General features: G+C 38.0%; 1 protein-coding gene across 2 annotated transcripts; it reads right to left on the bottom strand.

Annotated features, from left to right (window-relative positions):
- Positions 1-454: 454 nt before the first annotated feature.
- TRA2A (transformer 2 alpha homolog) lies at positions 455-25777 on the bottom strand. Of its 2 annotated transcripts, none has more exons than XM_027895895.1 (8): positions 25576-25777; positions 16513-16646; positions 14946-15111; positions 11322-11510; positions 2993-3108; positions 2366-2473; positions 1601-1668; positions 455-1433 (listed from the first exon to the last, which is right to left on the bottom strand). In XM_027895895.1, exons 1-8 carry the CDS (start codon positions 25609-25611, stop codon positions 1423-1425), a joined length of 828 nt encoding a protein of 275 aa, XP_027751696.1. In that variant the 5' UTR covers positions 25612-25777; the 3' UTR covers positions 455-1422. The 2 variants fall into 2 exon arrangements, with proteins under 2 accessions (XP_027751696.1, XP_027751705.1); XM_027895904.1 differs by lacking the exon at positions 25576-25777 and adding an exon at positions 16926-17237.
- Positions 25778-26540: the final 763 nt, after the last annotated feature.

The raw sequence follows: 26540 nt of genomic DNA on the forward strand, positions 1-26540 counted from the left end.
TCTTTTAATTACTTGTTAATAGTTCCTGGCATTGGCACCCAGAAATAAATTAACACAATTATATTTCACACACTTACACTCTTAAAATCCTGACCAACTCTTTTGGGACATTCCCTGATAGGATGAAATTTTGCCATGAGGGCTCTGTGGTCCTGTTCCTTTTGCTGTGCCAACAGACATTCAACCAGCCACTTGCCAGAAATCTAAGTCAATAGTGTTTCTCTCCTTTAACCACCTCAGCACAACTCCAGCAAGTGTCAAGGATGGCACAGGAGAAAGCTGGACAACGCACTCTACTTAGCCATGCCATATAACCGCAACCTGATCCTCAGGGAAGACAAGGCTCCCGAGATGAGAGATGAACGCTGACTTTATTACCCATACAGCAGTATCAAGCCTTGTTTAAACTATATTCCAAGGTGACAAAATGCAGAACAAAAGACAAGAAACTATATATCAGTGGACTTAACTTTTACTGAGGAGGAAAAAAGGTTTACATGTAGTTGTAGGTTTTTCCATCCATATTTTCAAAACTCCAAAATGGACTCGAAACAAAACTTTATCAATCATTATTACAATACCAAAAAGTCAGTAATATCTTTTTAATGAACAGCAAATTATACAACTAATTGCTATGTTCAATAAATATTTTTTCTCCTGCACCAATTAAGGGGAAATATCCAACCAAGTACAGTGAAAACCCCAGGGTTTTAACAGTTTTAACTTCGTTATCCACTGTGTAGCAATCCAGAAGCTTTTTTTCTATAAAACAAAGCCTTAATTTTTAAGTGTACAAGGATTTATTCTCCCAGTCAGTCAAGTACCAAATTTTTCTCTAGCTCAAATAGTCTACTCTCAAAGCAACTACCCAACGAAAAAAAAAAAATAAAAAAAAAATTTCCTCTGGTTCATGACTATCTAAGCAAATTTCTCATTACAGAAAAGGCTCAAAGTCATTACTTGTTTATCAAAGTAACAGGTAAACATTTTAACAGAAAGATTAACAAGTTACTTGGAAATGCAGGTTTATGTTAAAGTATCCAAGTGTGTATAATACATGACATGCACACTTTAAAAATATCAATGCTCTCTTCTGATTAGTCAGGAGTCCAACTGTTTTAAAAACTAAATAGGAATGACTTCCAAAATGTATCAGCACTTTGGGTTCTCTATTTCATTTTGCTCAAGATGTTTTACTACACAAAAACTACAACAACTACAATATTTAAGAGTATTACAATAAGGAGGGATGGAAAATAGAAATACTTCAACTGAAAATATGTATATTCTAAATGAACCAAAGACTTGTGAAAGAGCTGGAAAGAGGACAAGAAAGGGAGGATGGAAGGGAAAGCAGTAGGAAGCTAAAGATCTGAACTTTGTATTTAAAAATCAAGTCCTCAACTGGAACTCTTCTGACCTTCAGTAGCGCCCTGGAAAAAACAAAAGATGACACAATTACTACACACTTAATGGTACACACATCAGGCTTACTGTGCCCAGCTTTTTAGGCTTCACATTCAGAATTTCCATTGATCAATTCATATAACAACAATGTTTATGACAGCCAGATTCTATTTATTCACTTGCATTTACTTACTTGGACTATAGGAACGGGATCTTGATCGTGATCGGTATCGACTATAGTAAGGCGATGGTGATCGTCTCCTTTAAAGGAAATTAAAAAAGAAACCAAACAACATCCATTATGAAAGAAGCCTTATTCACATCACTTCTACAGAACAGAACCATTTCCTTAGCACTGAAAGACTTGGCTTGTGTGAATGATTTCTGCTTTATTTGGCTGTGGCTTACAGTTATTTAGCAAATGCTTTTATATTTCTCTATTTGAAGTATTTAAAACTGTAAGATATTCCCAGACAAAGAATTTAATAAATTCTCACTAGCCTTGCAAACACATGAACTGCTTTTTCCAGATGCCTACAATTCTTGTTGAACAACATTCCCTGAAACCAGATAACTTTCAAAACAGCAAGATGACTATGAAATGTCAAGCATTAAAAATCCCATCTACAAATAATCCCTTTTGAAACAGCAGTGTGTATCAGCTGTTCCTGGTTCTATAAACAGCATGGAAAAATGAGTTCCCTTTCTATCTGTCCACTTGATTCATGGAGTACACGCTCAGCCTCCTTCAGGTAGCAAAATTAGCCCCCCTGCCTAACTGAAAAACCAAATTACATAAACACTGAAGATGATGACTGCCTTAATCCCACAAAACCCAAAGGAATGAGGCTCTAACACTTACAGCTTCGTATGCAGAATATTGCTACATGTTTTTGTCATCTAAGTTTTCAGTTTTCCCAACAAATCCTCTGTTCCTACAGAAATAAAGGTTAAGTACCTGTATCTGTAGTCATATTCTTCATATCTGTCATATCCTCTGTCATAGCCCCTATCATAATATGAGTCCCGGCGACGACCAGCTCCACCGCCACCACCTCCTCCACTGCTATTAGGGAAAAGGCAAAAAAAACCCCTTTAGATATCTACTCTTCATCTTGATTTAAATTACTTAAAAGCTTTTTTTAAAGTGATCTTGTAGCAAATCAGATACTTAATACTATGTCATGAAACAATATACAAATTAAACATTTAAATAATAACACCTTAAAAAACAAACAAAAAACCCAAACAAAACCACAAAAAACCCAACCATGAGGAATTTATGTCTAATTCCCATCAAAATCAAAGGCAAATGACAATCTAATATTTCAGTAGGTTAAGGGTGCACTAACTGATCACGCTGCATACTATTTTTATTAAAAAAACCTGAAGGACTTTGTTTTAAAAGATACAATAAACTACAGTAGGATTTAACAGTGTATGTGAACCATAGTAACACATTCTTTGTATTAGTAACTTTGTGATAAAATCCAACTGGCATAACTCTAAATTTTTTTTAAAAAGTATCTGTAGCTCTATTTCATCAACCACATTCCAGCATTTAGTTTAAATCCATCAAACTTACTGTGTTGGCCTGCCCATGTAGATGCCTGGGGTGGGCGTATGTGCTCTCTTGGTGATCGAGTAATCCACCCGAATCCTCCTGCCATCCAGCTCCATTCCATTTGCATGCTCCATCGCCTACAGGAGAGACAAGCAACAGGGACATGAAATCTGCAACCTACTGGTAAATATGGAAGGCTACGTACAAACACATTATTTTCTATCAGAAAAACAAGCCCAGAACTTATTTTGTTTAGACTGGTTACTAGTGCCCCACTGTGGCGGATGCCTTATCTCTTGTCCCCTGGCCTGTTTGCCGACCGTGTCACAGGACCGCACTGGGGTGCCGGACTAACGTGACACTCAATCCCTTCTTAAGAGAGCACAGTGCTAACTACTAACACAGTCACTTTCCCTAGACTTTGTCTCTACCCATCACGAAGGTAAACTGAAAGTCAAAACAGTTTTTTTCTAAGAACTGCACCTTTCCTACCGCCGCCTCCGACCCAGAGGGGACGGGTGGATTCAAAAGCTGTGCGAAACAGTGGCTTCCTGTAGGGTGCATATGGCCGGATTACTGCTAGTCGGCTGCCATTTCATGCTCTCCCAGCCTCCTGCCATCTCCCTTACAAGGACCTACTTCAGCAGAGCTTAGTAAAATGGCGGGTTCAGCCTACATGGATACCTAATTACAACCTTCCTCCCCACTCCCTCTCACAATAGCAGCTTGCTAAAGCGATACACAGAAGGGTCTGCGCTAGAGAAGCCTGTGCCTTCAGACCCGCCTGCAGCCCCTGCATACGCTCCTTGGGTGTTCTGCCCTGATTCTCCACTCTTTGAGAGTCAATACAATGGCCTTTCACAAACTCAAAATCATGAAAATAAGTTTTTCAGAGGAGCACAGCATACTTTTGAGAATTATATTTACGCAACAGTAACTTAAAGTACCAACCCCCCCAAACCCTACAACAACTAATTTAACAGTTAATGCTGGACTTGAAGGGATTTTTAAAAATTTGCTTTTCAAATTTTAATAGCTTTTATTAGCTGCTCCAGGATCTCTGAAATACTAGTACACACCACTTACTTCTTGATGCTAACCATAGCATTTAGTCCAATATATATTATTTTCACTACTCATCTGTGGAAAAGAGACTGTTACAATTTTGAGTTAAAGAACATGACTACTTTGCTATTTTGTACCTGCAAAAAAACAACACCCAACTTTAAAACATGAAAGTACCTCTAAACAGAGTTGTTTTTTTTTTTTTTTTTTTTTTTTTTTTTTTTTTTTTTTAATGAAATAACCATTCAGAAATTTAATTATGTGCAATTTTAACAAGAACCTTACTGAACTTATATACAAGTTATGGAGGGGATAAAAAAACCTGACACCCACATGATTTAACTGATGTACTCAAACTGGAAGTGACTTAGGGACCACTAATCTATTTAACTACACTGAGTTTGTATTTTAATAATACTGTTTGTTTCTATACTATATCGCCACCTAGTGAGTTCTGTTCCATACAATACTACAACTACATTTAGCCAACTGCAAGGCACAGCAAAGAGTATTTCAAGTCTTTTAACATACACTCAGGTGTGTTTGGTGACTAAAACATGCTTCTAAGCTTTACTCGCCTAGCCTTGACACAAATTTTATTAAAAGCCTCGTTCCACAAGGATGAAAAGCATCCTTCTGGAAATGCAGCAATACACAAGCTAACTTGTAAGAAATTTTCTACTCATGGAATTTTTTTAAGTCCAATCAAAAACTTGCAAAATAATAAGCTTAGTTAACAAGAAGCTACCTCAAATACAGAACATCTGGCATACATCTTCTTTAGTGACACCAACAAACACCGCTCCAAGAGGAAGATTTCTTTGACAGAGGAAGCAGTACAAGGAAGAGCAACATAACAGCAAGGAAGATGAAGAGTTAATTTTGAGAGTTGATTGTTTGTTTTAGAACTACCAGGAAACGTGTTACATTTCAATGGATGAAGATTAGTTCATAGTTACCAGCCTGCATGGAACTCCCAACACCCTGGTCATAATGTCTCTTGTCCTACCCAATATTAAAACTTTAATTTTCTGAGGGTTCAGCAGCTTCAGGAATAACTGCCAACTAAAAATATTAAAATAAACAAAATCTTTGGTATACAAACATAACAAAGCCTTTTAGAGTTCTGACTGCATTCCCCAAACGCAGAAAAGCCAAAACCTACAATAAGCCATTATAAATCCAACAATAATGAATAGTATGGATCACTCACATTCAGTCATCAGCAAAAGCAAATTCCTTCCAAAGATGTTGCCAAATTTTCTGTAGCGCTCCTAAAGTGCACATCTCAGGTATCTGACACAAAGTACTTAAAGCTGACATTATTAGGTAAGGATTGCTGCAATGTGACCAAAAGCCCTATCTGAATAGTTGGGTTCAGGTAAGTGATACAACAGTATTTATTCTGTAAGAAGGCTGTAAAAATATACTGCTGATTTTAATTATTGGTATTTCTGTGCTTTACTGGAAGTTAAAAGAGTTTACGTTATTATTTTGGATTTTACAGTTTGATTTAATGTCTATTCAAAAGAAGTTTCAGTTTGCTTTTCTTGCTGTTTGTGGGTATGCATGAGTGCCGTGTTGAGAACAGGGAAGTGTCAAAGGGGAAAACTTGGACATTCTCCCTAACAATGCAGAAGACATGCTCAAATACTATTGAAGACCATCAAGTGAAACTTTTTCAAAAGAAAAATCAAATTATATTGGGGTTTAAGACATACAATACCCTCTTAGGAGTCTTTAACTGTCAACAATCCATTTTTATTAAAACCTGGATTCCATTCCAAATATCTGAATGTTGTTAAAAATACTTGCATGGCTTTTGCAAGAGCATTCCTGTAAACATGCACTATTAGTTCTGGTAGCAAATTTTACGGAAAAAAATTATTTTGTAGGCCAGAATACACATCTGTATGTTTGCTGTCAGAAAACAGAGAATTAGTATTGTGAGTGACACTCAATTGTAATAATTCAATCTTAGACTGCATTTTCAAATATCTACACTTTTAAACTTTCAGTAGACCATCCATAATAACAAAACTTACTATCTGTAAGGTGTTAGTTTGACAAGAAAAGCAGTTCCCAAACTACAGTATCACAGTCTCCTGCGGCTCAAAACAGTTAGAAAGAAAGCATTAAATTTAACCATGATTTCAATTTCGTTTGATATTTATTACAGTCTGTGATGTTTTCTAAATGCATCAGCATTCACGTCGAGTAAAATAAGTTTGGAAACACTTAAGTATATATGCATGAACTTACACAGGTGACTAGTATTAGTAAACAATCAAGAATCCACCAAAAAAAAATTTAATCTTTAATCTGGATAATGCCACAAAGAGCAGTCTGGACATGGAAACAACATGGGGAAGTTTCTGCAACCTGTACCTGCGGTCAGTGGGGGAAGGGAGGAAAAAGGGGAAGGAAAGGAGAGAACCCGACTTGGCAGAGCTGATGTCACAGTCACTTTACACTGCACATGGGGAGTTAAAAATAAAATTTCTAACACACAGAAGATCATGGAATCTTCATTTCAACTGCGTTTAACTGCTCTGAATTACTTCAATAACTTGACATCACTACAAAGTTTACAACATACAGACTGAATACACTTCAACAGTCAAACATGAGCAATTCATGCCGTGACATACTTTGAAAGTATTTTCACAATTTAAAATAACTATACAAGATACTGTCCTTTTCTTTTTTTTCCTGTGGGTTTGGGGGTTTCCTGTTTGTTTTGGTGTTTGGTGTTTTGTTTTTGGTTTGTTTGTTTTTTTGGTTTTTTTTTGTTTTGTTTTGTTTTGTTTTGTTTTTTTTGTTTTTTACCAGAAGTCCTTTCTTTACTATTTTAATACCACTGATAAAAGCAGAATCTCCTCTATATTACAGGTACAGAAAGGGATGAAAGATTCGATAGACTAGGTTTTTTCCTCCCCAGTATACCGAACACTAGTTCAGGTCTGGATTTAACAAGGACAACTGAAAGGAAATTCTGAGGGGGGAAAAATCTGATGGGATGTAAAAAAATAAGGAAGTTCAGCTTTTTACACTTGCTGCAAACTGCCAAGCTGAATTCAAGTATCCATTTCAACTTTGAACAACAGCCCATTTTTACATTCTCAAGTTTGAGATCCAGAACTCCAACTCTTTGATTCCAAACATTTGAGACCTTCTCATGTTCTTTTCTGGTTTATCACGGGTCCTTTTTGATACCACAGACAACACTTACTGCATTTCTTTAACAAACTGTGGGAGTTTTGTTCAATAATGATGGTTTTAAGCTGGTCCGCTTCCACCACAGATGAAATGTTTTGCAAATCAAAGTGATAAACCCTGTTATTATTCTGGTCTTTGGCAACTGAATTATGTTAATACTTTGTCTTGATTGCTAATGAACACTACTTCAGAAAGTAGTTCTGAAACACGGTCAACACTGAGGAACATATAACCAGCACTAGAAATCAGAACAGCTGCTGTAGCTGATGCTTCTCAGATGAATTCCTCCTACAGACAGTACATTCACAGTAGCCTCAGTTTAAACAACTAACACTTCTTATTCTGAGTTAGTGAAGAGCTGGTTAGTGGCATATGGAATCTTTGGTAACTGTAGTAAGAATCATGTCCCTAGAACAGCCAGCACTTTTCACTCACGATCTTCTCAACTTACTGTTAACCCTGACACAATCAATTCCTCGCTGTAAATTTATTTTTTTCTCATCTTACACATAGAATTTTGTGATCCACTAACATAGGAAGAAAATCCTAATGGGATGGGCAGGTGAATACTATATATTACTACAGTGAAAATACTGCAAACAAACATTACAACACTGGCTCCGTGCCAGCATTGCCAATACTGAGAACTATGTAATAGAGATTTTGAGAAGCAAGTCTTCAGCAATTATTTACAGATCTTGTCCTTTGCACAAATTTGCACACAAAGTTCTGAAGACTTGGTAGAAGAGTGGACAATATAAGCAAGACGCTGCAACACCCAAGGCAAAAAAGCATACCAAATAGTACTTATACATTTTTCAAAAAAGTAAAACATAACTTCATAAAAAATGAAATCCACTACACCCATAACAGAGATCCACTACACCCATAACCCTTTTCCAAAAAAAAAAAAAAAAAAAAAAAAGCTAGATAATAACATAAGCTTTTCAAATATCAAATAGGGTTTGAACAAGCTCACAGGCAAGAACATTGGCACAGCAAAAACTCAGGTTTTCTAGACAACCATCAGACATCCATCAGATGTTTTCTAGACATCTTATCAGTCCTCAACACTTCTTGTCTGCTATCACACTTTGAACTAAGGGCAGTGTCTGCAAGCACCTTCAGAAGCTAACAATCCAGTCACGTGCTATCTTGCAAACACCAGACCATTGCAACAAGAGACATTTGATGGAAAAAGAACCTTCTGTCTAATCATAAAGTTTCATCTCAGCCTCAGCAGAGCTTCAAACAGAAGAGAAGAGATTCAACAAGAAATCTCCCGGACTGGGCAAACGCATTGGAAACATCTTTCCCTATTCTGTTAAAGTGGAATGACTGAGGCTAATGTGATACTCTGAGAGCTGCTCTATCTAGGAGTTACCTAAAGCTGAGCCTCTGTTCCTCTGTATAATCAAGATGATCATAAATTGCTAACAACAAGGCTGCTACGCTGTTGTTAATCTGAAGTTCTGAAATTTTAAAACAGTTACAGCAAAAATAGATTTTAAAACTGCCCCTTTCGTGTTTTTAGGACACTGTAAAGTATGCACTTAAGAAACGCTATTTTAACATCCTCTTTGGATTCTCAACACATAGAGCTAGGCAACAACTCAAAAAGTTTTTACTACCATATGGAACTACAAACTGTACCACCTGATTTCAGTATCTTGACCCATAGTAACATTTTAACCACTTCAATAACTGATCCCGTTTGTAAAAGTAACCAGGGATGACAAAGATCCTGAGGGATTTCAGCTGCAACAGAATCCATGTATAATTGACACTGACCTATCTTAAAACAAATTACGGAAGTTTAAACGTAACTACTGACAAGTAACTTGGTGCCAAATTTTAGTATTACCAGTGCTTCAGAGCATGTCTGCTGAGAGGCTTCCCTGTGTTAGCTTTCCTAAAGGACAACAGTGAAGATTATGAAAAATCCTAATTTTTCTGTAAGGGTCTACTCTTATTAATCCATGTATCTTTAAAGGGTTAGAATTACTTTGACATCTCATCCCTTTATTACGGTATTTAGGGTGTTCAGGAATTTGGTTTGGTTTTTGTTATTATTTTTGGTTGGTTAGATTTTTCTAATAATTATTTGTAAGACAAAGTTACTCAGAACAAAAGTAATTCAGGTGTCATTGCCTTTGTGCATACTCAGCTTTTCAGACTTGATCTATCTTCCACACAGAGAACTGCTTTGTGTTCTTCAGGGTTCTGTCACAGAGTTTCACACCTATAACAACCTTACATCTATATATCTGCCCTTTTTCTACACCAGCTGCCACTTACTGCCATATTCAAACCTGTCCTCAAGGCCCATGAAATAAGTCAAATAAACAAGTTTTTCTGCTGTCCTTTTTGCCAAAGTACTTCAGTTATCTGAGTTCCAGATGCTGGGCGAGTTTGCATCCCTTCCCCCTCTTCATGCACTAGCCCACTGGGGGAAAAAATAATGTTTAATTACATTCCACACTATTTCAGTTCCTGTTTAAGGTGCTAATCTTTTTCTGTACTTCTGAATGCACATAACATCCCTTTTTTTTTTTTCTTTGCATTCCAGTTTTGTAGCATCTGCCAAAACAGCTTTATACTGAACAAATTACTTCATGCTATTTACACGGAACATTTTAAGAAATGCATGGTGTCATGCATGACTATTGCCCGTGGCAACCAGGAAAAAAACCTACTTCTAAAGACATATGAAGCTGTACAACTGACAAGACTGGCACACAAACATGACAAGATATACTCTGCAAGTATTTTGGACTTTAAATAGTCTACAAAACAATCACTTTTACAAAATCCCACCAAGCTCACAAAGCAAAGAAATACCAGGCTAGAAGTTAGAAGTGAGTAGGCCACTAAAGATGGATGGAGATATACAGCTACCCAACCCTATTAACCTCTCTCTCAACCTTCCAAGTGAAAGTGGTAAAATACAGAAGGGACACTAAAGTTTTGTGTCCTTTTACTCACCTCCATAACCTGCAACAACCCCACATATATATATCTACACCTACTCTTCCTATAAACTGATTTTCAGTTGGATCATACCAGAAATCAAAAGTGAGAACTGAGTAGACTTCAATCAATTAATTCACGTAACAGTTTTTTTTAATTAAAATATCATCAACTAGCATCAGTGTTCTCATTTTTCAGCTCCTGATAGAAGGTTCCACAGCTGTCATGCTCCCTCCCTCCCTGCAATGCTAAGTGATTTATTAGAGTCCTATTAAACTTATCGAATAGAAACAGAATCAAACAGTAAATCTGAAACATCTGCCCAAGCCTATTAACCCATAAACAAGATGAAGTCTGTGACTCAGTTTGCCTGAAAGAAAGAGGTAATCCCCTAATGCAGCCTTAGAGACTTCTTTTTTTCCAGGGTATGTCTTTACTTTTAATAGCAATTTCATCTGCAAAATTCAGTAAATGTGGTAAGGTTCACAGTCTCATCACAGGCGTGAAAAAGGTACTGCTTATTGCAGTGAGTCAAAATATACAGGCTGCTGTTCTTATTCTTTGACTCCTTCCTTAGAGATCCATTATACTAACAACTCAATGTAGTTGTAAATAGCCATCTGTAAAACCAGCAAAGCCATTGACCTTGGCACATTTCAAGACAAACACCATTATTTTTTCAAATGCATGATGACATGCTTTTAGAGAAGAAAATGCAAAGAGAATCTCCAGAATTGATACAGAAGACTACTTTCAAAAGTTAACTTTCAAAATGTTTCAAACATACTACAGATACAGAAGCTTCTCAAAGATTTATTTTCATTTTAAAGTGGCAGACTAAAATCAAAATCCAGTGTTCATTGGTGATTCAATTCAACCAGCTCCTACTTAAAATTTGCCCAAACATCAGAACACTGAACTAAAATGCTTGTTTATAGGTGTCACGTTGCTTGAACAAAGTATTTTAAATTAATCTCACTATGAGAACCTGCTAGTGAACGCACCCTCAAAAACATGTTGGTTTTTTTAAATGAAGAATTCATGATGACAATGCATAAAGAGCACACCTGTAAAAAGTAATGAAACATGCATGTACCTCTTTGGAATCGTCAATTCTCTCAAAATAAACAAAAGCAAATCCTCTTGATCGTCCAGTCCGTTGATCATAAACCACATTGACACCAGTCAAAGGTCCATAACGGGAGAAGACTTCACGCAAATCTCTCTCAGTGGTATACAAACTGAGACCAAACACTCCAAGACAGGTATTGGGATCTGGATTAGCCTGGTAAGACAAACGTTCAACTCCAATTAACTTTATATTCAAAAAGTTATATATACTCATATAAAAATTTACCAATTATAAAAAAATTATGAAGAAAACTAAACATACATTATTACAAAGCTTAACACATGGTTGTAGGATGTTTTTAAAAAGGCAACTACTTTCAACAGTTTTTATTTCAAAAAAATGACCCAGACAAACTGCTACTGTTGGTGAAAAACTCAGTTCGTAAAAATTAGGTATTCTTATTACGGAGAAGCTATAGAATAACAAGAACCCATTTTATTAGTATTTCATACTCAAAACTGCCAACAGGCTGCAGATACAACATACAAATCTGTGCTAAGAACAGGCCTGTCAGCCTGAACTCCCACCTTCCGCCTTTCTGCATGGTCATCCCTGGTACTAAAGAGTGCACACTGCCTTCCAGCTGCACACACTAAATGCACTTGAGTTCCTAAGAGCAGACAACTGAAATACAATTTAGCTTCTACCAAAACTTCCTCCACCCTCAACATTTCCTATCCAACTATACTGAAAGTCAATATTTACACTTGAAAGTTTATTTTCCCACTTGTTAACTGGATGGAAGTCACTTGGTTCTTTCATCTAGAGAAAATCTGTAATCTAAAAGAATGCATCCTTTTCTACAGCGAAACTCAACTCTTTATTGTGATGTGGGATACTTAAAATTTATTTCACTTCAACTAAAAGTCAAATATATAATTGTACAAGATAAAATTTCTCCTTTATGTTTCTCTACATACAGAAGTTAAAGTTCCTCTACATGTCACAGAGTTCATCTAATGCCAATTCCACTATAAGATTACTTTAATCAAAATTAAGCACTTTTTTCACTTAAGCTTCTGGTACCTGTTACACTAGATGCAGTAATTTAAAACAGCAGCTACAAGCACAGGGATTTAATGTTTCTGCCAAAATAACAGCTGGAAGTTGAGACAACTGAAATTTGTATTTCAGTTTCAAATTTTCAAAGCCATCAATGCACAGCAATTTATGCCCCAGACCTTGCCTTTCAGCCTGATTCAAAGAGTAATAGGTTTAGATCTTCTATCATGTTCTTTTCAGTGCCTTTGTTCAGGAATCTATTGTGAAAATAAGATGCCCAAACTACTCATTTATTTAAAGTTCCTTTCTTTCCATTTGTCAAAGTTCAAACTTACATTTTAAGACTCTGCAATTCCTTATTATAGTTGAAGAGCAAACCAAAACCTGGCAGTTTGTAATTTGGAAGTTTTAATTATACAGGTTTAGATAGACTGAAACATGGAATAAAAATATATCTGATAATTCAGTGGTATTGGCAGCTATACTGAATTTTTTTACTGAACTCTTGGGAGTCTAATGAAATCTGTCTTTTAAATCATTGTTTGAGGAATTCTCTCCACACAGTCCATACCTTCTGCCCCCTTTTTTAACAGTTCCCTTTCCCTTAAACTCAACCTATTACCTTTTCTGAGGCAAGAGAAGTACTAAGATCAGTCTGCACACCCTAAGCTACAACTGATGGTTACATCACCACTGGAAGGACTAAACTGACTGTGGAGGACTAAAAGGCAGCTTTTGTATTAGGTTTTTGTACTGCCTCCCATCAACACGGTACACAAGCTCTCTCTCTACAAGATCAGAAGAAAATTGCCATCAATTTTCCTGGCATCTTTAGGACCTTGCTATTTAAGGGATTCCAAATCTGACTTGAGTTTCATTTTGACACTACTAGAACTAGTCCTTAGAATTAACGTGAAATTCACTGTGAAAACAATTTTAGTGTTTCACAAAGTCATTTCCAAGGCAGAAAAACTTCTTCACAGAGCAAAATGTTCTAGTATTTCCCAAAGTAGTAAAGCAGATTCTTCTACCTTTCACCAGAAGAACTGCTAACCCATTTGAAGTTCAGTTATTTCTGCCAATTTTTAAAGACATTAACTTAATATTTACTACGTTGTGATTAGAGGCTGGCAACAGTCCACAAAAAGCTTAACTATGAATGTTGCTTTACAACAGCTTAAGCAACTGTATGTTAACACTGGTGGAGTCTTGTCTTTTTCCACATGCTTTTGCCTTCTCCCTCACATTGGTATCACCTGCTCCTGGCGATACCCTTCATATGGGTAAACCTGCAAAAAGACCTATATGCTTTTTGACAAAATGAATAAAAAATGTGGAGACCAAATCAGATTAAAACTAAAAGGATCAGAAAAGTACCACCGCCCTCAACAAGGAAAACACTGAGCTGTCTTTCACAGCACTCATTTAGAACAGCCTGAAGTAACGGGAAACCAGAAGCTATAGATTAGACAAGAAACTGCTGGAGGGCTATGAAGAAGATTAGGGGACTGGAGCACCTCTTATAAAGAAAGGTTCAGAGAGCTGGGCCTGTTTAGCCTGGAGATGACTGAGAGGGGATCTTATCAACACATACACATATCTCAAGGGCAGGTGTCACAAAGACAGGGTCAGACTCTTTTCAGTGGTGCCCAGCAACGGGACAAGGGGCAATGGGCACAAACCAAAACATGGGAAGTTCCATCTGAATATGAAGTAAAACTTATTTGAGGGTGACCGAGTACCAGATCATGCTGACCAGACAGGCTGCAGAGTCTCCTAATCTGGAGACAGTCAAAACCCACTTGAATGTGATTGTAAGCAACCTGCTCTAGGTGAACCTGCTTTAGCAGATGGGTCAGATAAGACGATTTCTAGAGGACCTACCAAAGCCCAACCATTCTGTGATTACAAAGGCCACTGGGAGAAATCTCTCTATAATGACATCAGTATCTTAAATTTTGGTTCCTCCTGCCCATACAGACACACTTCTCATTTACAATTTGAGAAGCTTACTGAACCTTTTCGTAACTGTAAATTTTTCTAGTTTATTAAGATTTATCTATTACCTAATAGCACAGGGCTTTACTTCAAGTTAAACCAAATTAAATAATCAGAGGTATAAAAATCACAAGCATCTTTCAACATAATATGCTTTATGTCATAAGCAAATAAACACTTGGGAATTTCCTTCTTTGGATCCTCTAGTCAGTCTTATCTAGTCAATACTGTCAGGTTGCGAGCACACAGAGGAGGTCTCACTTTTGTGAGGGGTATATGTACTTGGAACTGTAAGAAAAAAAATCAGAAGGGTTCAACTTCTAGAGCTGATGGAAGCAGATGTCACTATATCTGCACATACTGACTTGCAATGGAATGTTTTTTAACAAATTTCTATAATTTCCCTTCCAGTCGCAGGCCCAAGAAATAAGTGCCCAGCTGTAAGGACAGAGACTGTTCCACACATACCCCCCACTCCCACCCAATTCCCGATCCTCCAGTGACAAGCCAGCAGGTCAAACTCAGCCTGCAGGTAACGTGGCTAAGCAGCAATTGTTTGGATACTCAGCCTTGATGAACATGACATACTCTGCTGCCAGTGTGCCTTCTCCTGTTGGACATAGGAGAATGACTACGGCTCCTTCGGCGACGGTACTCTGGAGTGTATGATCTGCTTCGAGAACGTCTCCTATGGGAATGAGAATGGGATCTGGAACGAGTGTAACGTCTGTGCGAATGTCTTCTGGACCTGGATCTTCAACAAAAAGAAAGCCTTTAGTTAGGTCACATGCACATAATGTGTTGAACTATAAGCCTTACATGTCCTAGACAAAAATCTTTTTTTTTTAGAGGTTCTCTACAATTGAAATAATTAAGCTTCTTCTACCTTGCACATCTAAAGACTGCACAGACCTCTAACAATCTGCTTGGTAGCACCATTTTTAACTCTGTGAGAGTTCTTCTGGCATACACTAAGGATTATATTTTGGGCATTTCAAAGTTTAAACTTTTATCAGCTTGGCTGCTTATGTAACTAATATTTGCATAACGATACAGAAGCCAGATATTGCCACATTGTAAAGTACTATTCTGACTGAAAAACAAAGATCTGGCAGCATTATAGTGCCATAATATCTACAAATGGAAGTTCACCTAGGCATCAAAATTACTCCAGACCAAGAAACCCTAAACATCTGTTTAACTCCTGAAGCATTTCTTTGCACACATCTTGCCAACAATAAGCTTTTAAACAAGTAGTTATCTGACTGAACACTGCAATAAGAGAAATTATAACATTAGCCTGAACTTTGGGAATTCAGAGCACAGCAACTCTTTTTCAGCTGCCCTGGTGTGAAGTGTATAAAGAAGATGTGTTACTGATCTCTCCCAAAAACTGGGGAGGAAGAACATAACACTACGCAATTCCTCTTCCCCTTGCAGAGTTACAAATGCTGTTTTCTGGTTTCTCTCTTTGTTGATGAGAGAAAGATATATCTCTTCTGTTCCACAAAAGCTCTGTCAGAACTGAGAACTATAAAGCTTTACCTCTACACACACAGACTTGGAGTAGAAAAAGGCAGAGAAAGCATTGAAAAATGAATTTAATTCTTAGAACTCTCATAAATCAAGAACCTTTTCACAACCAACTTAAGACGTAGTTTTTGATTATGTTTTTAAAGCTTCCAATGAAGGAATGTCAAGAACATCCCCAACAAGTGTTTTCCAGTATTTCCAACAGAGAGACTACTCTTCTTTTATCTAACCCTTTGCTACAGTTTTCACTGAACTTTTTTCCCCCTTAAAGAAAGGTCCACACAAGAATTCCCCCACAAAAGATTTTGGGGGGAGGTGGCACGACCTTTATAGAATTGAGATGTAATCCCTTCTGAATTAAGATGCAACCCCCTCTCTCTTTTGGAAGAGAAAAACCTACAAATTTTAGTTTTGATTTCTACATTACTCCTTCTACTTACAGCACTTTCTCTGTTTATATCCATGAAATCTTTCCCCAATTTCGTCCATCTAAGAGCAGCACAAACATGCAAGTTAACGTAACCTCAGAAGGTGTATAATTTTTACAGCTGGGGAAAAGAAATCTCAATCTACCAAAAGAACACCAGTAACACTGAGTGGACACGAATAATTTTGATCATACCTTGATTTTGATCTTGACCTAGAGTGCGATTCAGAATGTTTGGAAGCCCTCGATGGACTGCGAGATCCTGACCTGCTCTCCGATTTTACACGAGCAGGACTCCCAGCTGGAGATTTTGACTGGGAGCGAGACTCCTAACAAAAAAGACAGTATTAAAAATGGTATTGGTTGCATAAATGCCTAACTCCTAACATTTAAAGTACAGTAATTCTATTATATTGATTGCTCCTGAAAAACAAATGGTTAGGCAATACCCTCCAAAACAAATTTCATTTTGCTAACCCACTGTTAATATTGTATGCTTTCCTCAAATAGGTCCCTGCTTGAACCAGATCACCAATTCTCTATTAACTAAGTAATCATGCAAATTCATCTACAACTTGATCATACAGACACTGGAACATAAACCATACATTTACTTAACCTAGGACCCATTCATTCTTCCAGATTCTTTTAATTCTACTTCACTCTTGCTTTCTACTTTTCTTCATTCTTCATTGAGTTTTTCATTTTTCATACTTCGTGTATTCTTCCCCAATTCAAACAATTCATTATAGCCTTAAAAAAATATTCAAGTGCTTCTATCTGACCAATCTTCTGTTCAATTTTTTCCCCCATTCAATTTTAATTTTCTGATCTTTAATACTTTTCATTAGCCTTCTTTTATCTTGATTTATCTTCCACATTCTTGGAAAAAACTCTTCAATTTCTTCACGAACATTAACCTTAATGGAAAAAGAACATTTAGTATATTTAAGCACGTGGGGATTATAAAACTCTGCTGGAGTTCAGATGTTATCTATCAAATTGAAAAGCCAGCAGGTAAAGTGCAAGAAACTATTTTATAAAACAACTTTTAAAAAAAAATATCTTTAAAACTGTATACGTGTCTACTTTCTAACAATAAGCTTACTGAGTTCTCAGTGTTTTACTGTATTTGCAAAGCTACCCTCCTCCCCTCAGATTTCTTTGGTAAAATACATAGATACACTAAAAAACTAATTAGCACAAATATACTAAAGTATTGATATCATTGATTCCCCCCCCCAAAATAATAGCTATGTACTTCTCAATATTGAATATCCCAAATTTTACTCCTACAGATTACTAAGACACTATCAGTTCAACAGAACATCCAAAGATTTCGAGTCAAAACCTATCTATGTAAATACTTACTTGCAAAATACATGCACATAGGCATAAGCAACATAAATTATTATTCTTCCTACTTTTTCTTCCTCATTGTTATCCTGTTTTCCTTACATAATCCATATAAACTAAGATGCAGAATAATATAATTAAAGCAATCCAATAAAAGTAAACACAGGAGTTTTTTTTTTTCTTGCATGGTTAAGGCATACAAGAGAAAAACTAGGAAAACAAGCAAACAAAGAGCAGGTTAGGATTTCCTCACATTTTATAGTGCACAGCATTTCCACAGAGCTTAGCTATAAAATCCCCTACAGAACAGTATGCTATATATAAAAATCTATAAATTCACAAAAGCGTGCAAAATGCTTAATGAAAAAACGCATAGCAAGTTCCTCTCCCATAGGTCTTACATTTCATGTTTACCTGCATTATTTCTCATCCTGCCTGTCCTCACAGTGTTTTTCTCTATTTATTTCTTACTCTACCTATGTCCAGATTTGCATTTTCTTTTGCAGTTAAAATTCTTCAGAACTTTGGGCTGAAATTCTTTTCAAAGGATGCTGTCCTCATATTTCAAGACAATTAAAAAATCCACTAGAAACGGAACCTGAGAGACTCCCTAGTAACAAGTATTACAACCACACTACCATTCCCTTTGACCTCAATGAAAAGGACAAGGCACACATGGAGAATGTCACCTATTGGGACGATAGGTCGGCCAAACTTCAACAGTCAAGGCCAAATTCAATGTCTGCCTGTGACAGGTGGACCATATAATCAGCTCTGCATAATAGTTACCCTTATTAATATGGCTATCTGTGAAGCTAATTACATAACTTTCCATGAAAAAAGTATGTACATGCACTGAAATATTACAAAATTTTATTTTGCATTTTCACATTTGAAAGCCACTGTTCATGACAATTTTGTTTTAGAACCAGTAACACGATTTTTCATCATCTCTCTTCTGTTATGGTTTTCTTCAATGTTTAATAGCTTCCTAAATTCTTTCCTTTATACCTCATCCCTTGCACAACTGCCAATTTCTCCAGGAATTACTTCTACTTCCCTCCCTAGTAAAAGTGATCAGCAATATAGAAAACCACTCAAAGTGACATCATATTTACAAAACACCCTTCAATCAAAAGCCTCCTCAGATGGCACTTCTTCATGAGGGTATTGCACTGTCCATACTTTTTACATTTGAAAGATCAATTCTTGAACAAGAACTCTGGAAGCCTGAACAAAAGCAACCCATCAGCCCCCATCTCATTCCCCAGACACTGCACAGCCTAGAAGTGTTAGGAGGTGCTAAAAATACCATATAATGTAAAAGTCAGGTTAGTATTCTTAACTATTCAACTGAAGCACCTGAGAATTACCATCCGCAGAGGTTTTTTTACTATCAGTTATGACACAAAATGTGCTTTAAGTTGCCAAAACCAAATATTACATCATTTCATGTAGGTCAAGTCCTTTTGGAATTGTTTAAGATCCTTAGGGGCTGCACTAACATACAACTTCAAAACTGGAGTGACAGAGGCAATAGCCTAAATTCCTACATATTTCAAGCTTCCTCAACCAAATAACTGTAGATGTAAATTGCAGCTGAAATTACCTGATAGCAGTTGCACACTGCCTGTCATTGGCAAGCAATTACACCTCATCTTCTGATGCAACATAGATCACCTAGTTATACCTCCTACAAAGCTTCAAAAGGAGACAAAGGGAATCACGGTAACCTGCAAGAATTTAAGGACTTAGGGATGATGCTGGAAAAGTACCTAGTAAGATTTATATCAGAAAGACTACAAGCAGGGATTAAGAGATTTAGAGCTCCAAGGAGTTTCAAAGAAAGATTTTAAAGAATTTTCTTCCTCTACTTCCTACTAACATGAAACAATTAGCAAGCTGTATCTTAGTCTATACCAACACAACTGTTCTCCATGAACAATTTATATCCACTCTGCAACATGAATGACAAAAATATTTAACATTATGTGTTATCTTCAACACGAAAAAACAGACATCTCTCCTATCCAAAGCACTAAAATCTCTCAGTTCTGTACTAGTCCTTAGGCAACCTATACATTCGGATCTTAGCTCCATCATTACCACAGAAACTAAATACTGCACTCTGGATCCTCAGCACTTGCTTATCTTTCTGCTCTGAAGATCCTCAGTCATTTAAGGGTCAGATGACTGACTGGCCACTGTCACCACATCAAACTATCTAGATCTGCTGTCACTACTGCTTGCAGGAAAAGAAGCAATAGTTAACTTTCTAATATTTGTCAGATCAGACTTCCCTTTCAAAACAAATGCTACATCCCCTCCCACCCCAAAAACCAACCACACAAAATCCAAAAAGCCCTAACAAAAACCAAAAAAATACCAATCCCTCACCTAAACTGATAACTACAAAAAAAACCCCAACTCAGTTGTAATAGAGTGCTTCTTCAGAATCAGATAAACACCAAGAAATGGGACTAACCATTCACCAAGAATTGGAACTTGGAGCCAAAGAAGTTATTGCAGACAAACAAAAAATCCAAGGTCTGCAACTTCAGTTACTGATAAGATGAGCAGCTAGAAGCATTTAAAGAGAGCACTGAAGAGTATTTTTAATCCTTGCTACCTCCTCTCTTCCCAGAAATAATAACAAATGAAGTGGTAAGGATCTCTCCCCATTACCTCATGATCACATAAAACCAGTCACTGAAGAACTATCAAAAAACGTTAGATGATCCATCTGAGCAAGACATCAGCCATGTCCGTGTACTTCATCCACACTGGTACAGTTGTTTAACTGTAATGTTCTGTCTATCACTTACCTTCCTTGCATCCTTCAAAATGAATCCTATTTTTCAATATAATGACTATTTTAAAAGCATTTACAACACTTCCACACAGCGTAGAATTGCAGAAGTCTTTCAGTATTCTTTCAATTTTCACTCACCAAATATGACAAAGAACATGGTGGGGGGAAACACAACAAAAACCCAAAATAACAGCCTGCTCCTGTCCCCCATTAAAAACCCCAAGCAAACAAACAAAAAAACCCCGAAAAACTAAAGCCTATTCTTTTACACTACTCTTCTGTCCTGAACTTCTCTCATGCCTTACCTCAACTCACACCTTATCATTTCAGAATAGGACTGAAAAGTATCAACATTTAGAGCGAGATGCTAAATAAAAAGAACAAAATAGGTTTAAACTAGGATTTTTATAACAAAGCATGGAAAATGAAATGGAAAGAAAAAAATCATGAAATCACACAGAAATTTCAGGTGAAATTCATTTGGCCTTCTTAAGAGGAAATACACAGGGGGTGAAAAAAGGACAGAACAACAAGCAGTCTAGAAATACCAATAAGCCAAGCAGAATGATAGTTTCAGACTCTCCAAAAATCTCACTAAAAAATCCTACCCAAACTAAAAAAAGCCCACAAATGAAGTCAATCTCTAAAGGGACAGAAAAATAATAGAAAAAAAGAAACAGGAATCTAGCAGCAGCCTACATTCTCTAGATGAAACTGTCAAGTTAGTGACATCTCACTTATGAGAAAGGACAAGATGACATTTTAAACAGTTTTGACAGCCATCTAGCAACTTTCCCTGAAATTTAAAAGAGAAGTTAAATCATTTTTGCTTCATACTATGTCCTTTTACTCTACAATAAAACCAAAACTGATCCCTTAGGTAGCTATTCTTCTATAAATATTATAATAGTATACATAATAAATTCTGTATAAAAAGCAACTCATAAGTTGTGCTACCTTAAAGACATGTATATTTTAAAAGTAACCAACACAATAAACTTTATGCATTTCTCAATGTTCCTCTTTATGAAAAGTGTGGGGGGGAAAGACTTCAGCAATAAACTTTTTGAAATTACAAGTTGATCTTCTCTCTGAGGCTTGAAAATGCACCTCTTCAGGGAGGCTTCTGCAGTCACTCCTTTACCACACATGGAAGATGGTAAAAAGAATTTGTTTTCAAAAAGAGCAGTCTTCCCAGCTGACATGGTCCAGAATAACCTAGAATTTATTAAGCCTGATTAAAACAAAACAAAAAAAATTAAAAGAAAAATAAACCCCTGACTTTCAGAAAAACTCTCGTTTCCCACACTGGTCATTGGACACCACAAGGTGATCACAGCACTCTCCAAGTGAACACAGAACCCCTGAGCATAAGCACACATTGTGCCCGTGTTTCAAAAGGTATGGAAAGCAATACGCCTTCCTTTGCACAGAGGTGGCAGGCTGCCACTTCAGGAGAGGTGGAATACAATAGCTAAACAAGCCCAACCCCTCCATCGGTTGGTGGTGTTTTTTTGGGTTGTTTTTTGTTTTGTTTTGTTTTTTTTTTTTGGTGCTCAGAGTTGATCGGTTACGTAATCCCACAGGTAGCTAAGTATTTTGCATACAAGCTTCATGGAGGGAATATAAGGCCCTTTCACAGCTAAACTAACCCAAAAGCTGCTCGCATACCTAGGGATTTCTGCATACTTCCTTCAACAAGATGGCTGACAGGCAGAATCATGCATTTCTTGGAGCGCTTTATTAAATCTTACTATTTAGCTCACTGTAACATTCTGCACAGAGAAGGAGGAGCCATCTCATTAAAAGGAAGGAAGAGAACCAATAGAGAGTTATAAAATGGGAGTTCTACCTTTGTCCTCATAAAAAGTTTTATCTATTTAGACAAACATACTGGTAGAAAACTACTAAACCTTTAAGACTACAGAAGTCAAACGTTATCAGAAGTTAAAAAAAAAAACTATATTCAAGTTTCATGTGGAGCTACTCAAATGCAGATTTGTTTAGACTCCCTCTTGTTCACTGCTCTGGGAAACATCTTAAGTTGTATCACAGAACACACACTAAATAAACAACACCCCATCTAAAATAATGACAAATATGAAAGAAAATAAGAGTTGCCTGTCACTTGACAACAATAAAAGAAAAAAAATAAAAAGTGTCATTTGTCTAACCTCCTCACCAAAATAGCGATAAAATACTTCAATTTTTTCAAAACCAAGTAACTGGATAAGAAGCACAACTTAAAATCTTTTTTTAGTCTTAATGTCCATAAACTTAGCTGTAGCACATTCACTATATTTTTAATTCTTCTGTCAATTTCTTTCCATTAAATCACCATGCTTGAGGAGGGGGATTTCTTCTGTTCAACCAGCCACATTCTTAATAGGAAACTTCTTTAAGTTGAAACAAAATGATACAAAAACAGTAGATGTTGATTAACATAAGCATATTTGATTAACATTTGCTTAAAAAAGAATTCAATAAAGAAATGAGTGAGCTCGAGAAGGACAAAAAGCTCTACAACGATTCTACCCAATACTTTAGAAATGAAAGTTTTTAAATAGTGCAAATTAGGCAATTTCATTGACAAGTTACTTCCATAATTATTCTCAATTTCCTGTTCAGATTAATTAACATTACGATTTTAAAATAATAAATTAGAGGCAAAGCACAGTATCTTAATGCTAACAAAATAAGCTTTTAAAAAGCTCCTGATCATACTCAACTTTCTTTGAAGTGTTTTGGGACAATGTGCATCTATACAGGTAAAACATAAAAGGGCATAAAATAAACGTAAAGCTCCCTTACTCCTTTGGCATTTAGTTTTTTAAAAGTACATCACACTAGTCAGTACTTAAGTGTAAGAGGAGGTGGAAGAACTGAAAGGGTACTTAGAATTTTATTTTGCCAATTTCCAGGAAAATGGGTTCATTACAAACTTTTTTCTGGTTTCTGCAGTTCTTTCTCCCAGTGAAATTTTTTTGCTTTACTCTCAGTTTCCCGTGCCTGCATGGAGCAAACTGAAGCACCAGGATAGTCAGTGCATGATAGAGTCCTATCCAAATGGGAACAGCAGACTAAACACTACAGCCTCAAAGTTGCACATGCATTTTATGCCTGTGGACATTTTCAGTGGAAATGAAATTTAAAACGTTACTCTGAAATGAAATTTCTTATTTCAAGTATTTTAGTAGCATCACGACAAAAAAGTATTACTGAAGGAAAAAAAACGCTTACAAAGGTACTTCAGTAGAAGCACAACTCCCCCAAACTACAAACTACCCAAGTACCTGCCATAATGTTCAATTATAATAAATACCAATAGACAAGACACTGGCACGTGCCAGACTAATTGAAAAATCTCAGTGTTATGGAGCAAAAAGAGAAGTTTTCCAAATGAAGACTTGACACAGCAGCTCTTTCCAACACACGAATTTTCCACCACCACAAAAAAAACCAAAACAAAAACAAACAAACAAACAAAAAAAAAAATCCAACCTCTCCCTCCCCCAAAAAACTAATAAATAGCAGTCACAGAAACTGCTACATAGGACTTGTCAAACTTTGCGAACTCTGAAAACATTATTTTACTTCTACCTTTGGCAGGAGGCAGTGTGCAAAGATACTGAAAGCACAAAGCTGGAACAGCTTCGTAACACAAACAATAGATTCAACAAGGAACCCAAAATAAATGTTCTGGATATTAACCTAATATAATTATTTCCTAACAATAACCCCCAATGGGAATACAGACAAAAAAATAAGTCTTAAAAATATAAATACTGAATGCAAAACGGGAGAGTGAAGTAATAATAATAATAAAAAAAAAAACAATTCTAAACAACCCCCCCAATCAAGCATACCCGTTGCTCAGCTTTCTGAGACTCAGTTGTTTCCCCTTCAGAGATCGGTTTATTTACCTGAGCAGATCTTAACTATACAGCTCCCTTTTGTCCAAGCAAGCAACATAAGAACAGGGTTCAGCTCACCCGAAGAAGTAGTAGTATTCATTGCACACCCATCTAAAGAACTTTCACCCTAAGGAATTTATTTTTTTTTAACTAACACCACAAAAAGGGCAACAATTCTCACGTAAAAATAATTATTGGAATGTGACACTATTCTTCCAAAATTTCACTGCTTGTTTCCCCAGACAGTAACTACATCTAACTGTAAAGCTATTGTCATTGATTCATCAGTCACCAAGAGGATACCAAGGTGTTCCTCAAAAGAACCAAAACACACACACAAAAAAAAACCTCTGCAAATTTCTTTGAAAAAGTATATGGTGATGGAGGAGGACAAAGCACGCATTTCATTCCTGTTTCAAGCAGTTTTTAATGCCTGTTTGCCTCGATCATGCCCAAGAAAAACCCTCAAAACCACTGAAAATAGAATGGACCTGTCACATGTGTATATGAAAACCCGCAGCCATCAGAGGAAAAAGACACAGGCCTAACGAGGTTACAAAGCCACAGCAGCTCCTGCGAAGCCCTTCAGCTGTGCGATCGATGAGTTTCACTGGTTTAACAGCGACGGCCGGACCTCCCCGATGGCCGGAGGTGGCCCGGCCCAAGGCCGCTCCTGCAGGCAGAGAAGCAGCGCACCTCGCACAAAGGGACACGGGGTCCCTCCTCTTTCGGGCAGGAGGAGGCCTCGGCTGCCCGGCCGCGGCCCGGGAAGCGGGGACGGGTAAGGCAGCGACCTGCGGGCCCGGCGGGCGACAGGGCGGCTGGAGATCGCGGGAGGTAAACAGAACAGCGGGCAGAAACCCCCGGGGCTACAGCAGCGTCCTTCTTACAGAAACAACCTGCGCTGGCGGGCGGGGGCCCACCTGCAGCACCGGGGCCCGCACCCCAGCGAGGAGAAGGGACAAGGTAGTGTGTGTCGGAGAAACGCGGGAAGCGGAGGGGAACGCGGGCCGTCGCCCACGGCCCAGGGGAACCTCCGGCGCCTGAAGGAGCCATTTTAGAGCCAAGCTGCGCTGCCCCCACCCCCGCCGGGCCGGAGGACGCCCAGCGCCTCCACCCCCCGCCCCCGAGCCCGTCTCCCCCCTCAGCACGGCCCGCGCAGGGGCGGCCACTCACCCTCCCCTCGAAGTTGTTCTCCTCCACGTCGCTCATGTCGGCAGAGTCCTGGCCACGGGGCTGGGGCGAATAGGGGGGACGTTAGTCCCGATTAGCAGCACCTACGGCCGCTGTTATCGCCGCCGTCACCGCTATTACCGCCACCACCTCCCGCCCTCGCTTCCCGCACCGCCGCAAAATGGCGCCGCCGCGGCCGCTCCGTCTGCGCCCGGCACCGCGCGCGGGGCGGGGCCGCGCCCGCCCCTCACAAAGGCGGGGAGCGCGCTGCGGGGGGACCCGCCGCGCATGCGCGGGCCTGCCGCCCCGGGAGCGCGCGCGCGTGCTGTCGTCACCACCTTCGGGGGGCCACCCTCTCCCTCCCGTCCCGTTTGGTGAGCCTGTGTTGCTGCGGAATGTGGAATGCCTGAAAAAAAAATTTTCTTAAGGAAAGGTGTTCTTTGGTGTTTAATTTTTGTGTGCTTTCAAGCCTAATCAACATCAAAGGGGATGTAATCCGTGAAACAGGTAGGCAGCTAACAAGCAAACTCTGTAGTGGTGTCCCTGTGTTGGAAAGCTAAGTTACCTGTTGGTAGAATTGCCTTGTTAAGGCTTAGGGCTCGACACGTTTGAATGATCTTAGGGGAGGTTAACAAAACCACAGAGAAGGATGCCCACTAATAGTGAACACAAAGAATGCAGAATTTACAGGCCTTGGGGACATTGGGCAGAACTCTCAAGGTAAGAAAGAAACTAATGAAGACAACTCAGCAACTGTGCTGATTTCGCCTCTGACTGGGTATAAGGTAATTCCAGCAGGGGAACATCCTGACCACCGACTCACAGACCCTTGACCCCCGAAACCCACTGACCCAAAAGAAGAGAAAGACGAAACACGCGAGCTAGTTAGCACGAGAAGTGAGATATCATTAACCAACAGAAGATAGAATATTAGTTAATAAGAGAACTAGGTAACTTGTAGCCAGTGA

Source organism: Empidonax traillii, unplaced genomic scaffold, assembly GCF_003031625.1.
Source record: "Empidonax traillii isolate 1590-97213 ecotype Southwest subspecies unplaced genomic scaffold, ASM303162v1 scaffold17:size2698205, whole genome shotgun sequence".
Taxonomy (NCBI): Eukaryota; Metazoa; Chordata; class Aves; order Passeriformes; family Tyrannidae; genus Empidonax; species Empidonax traillii.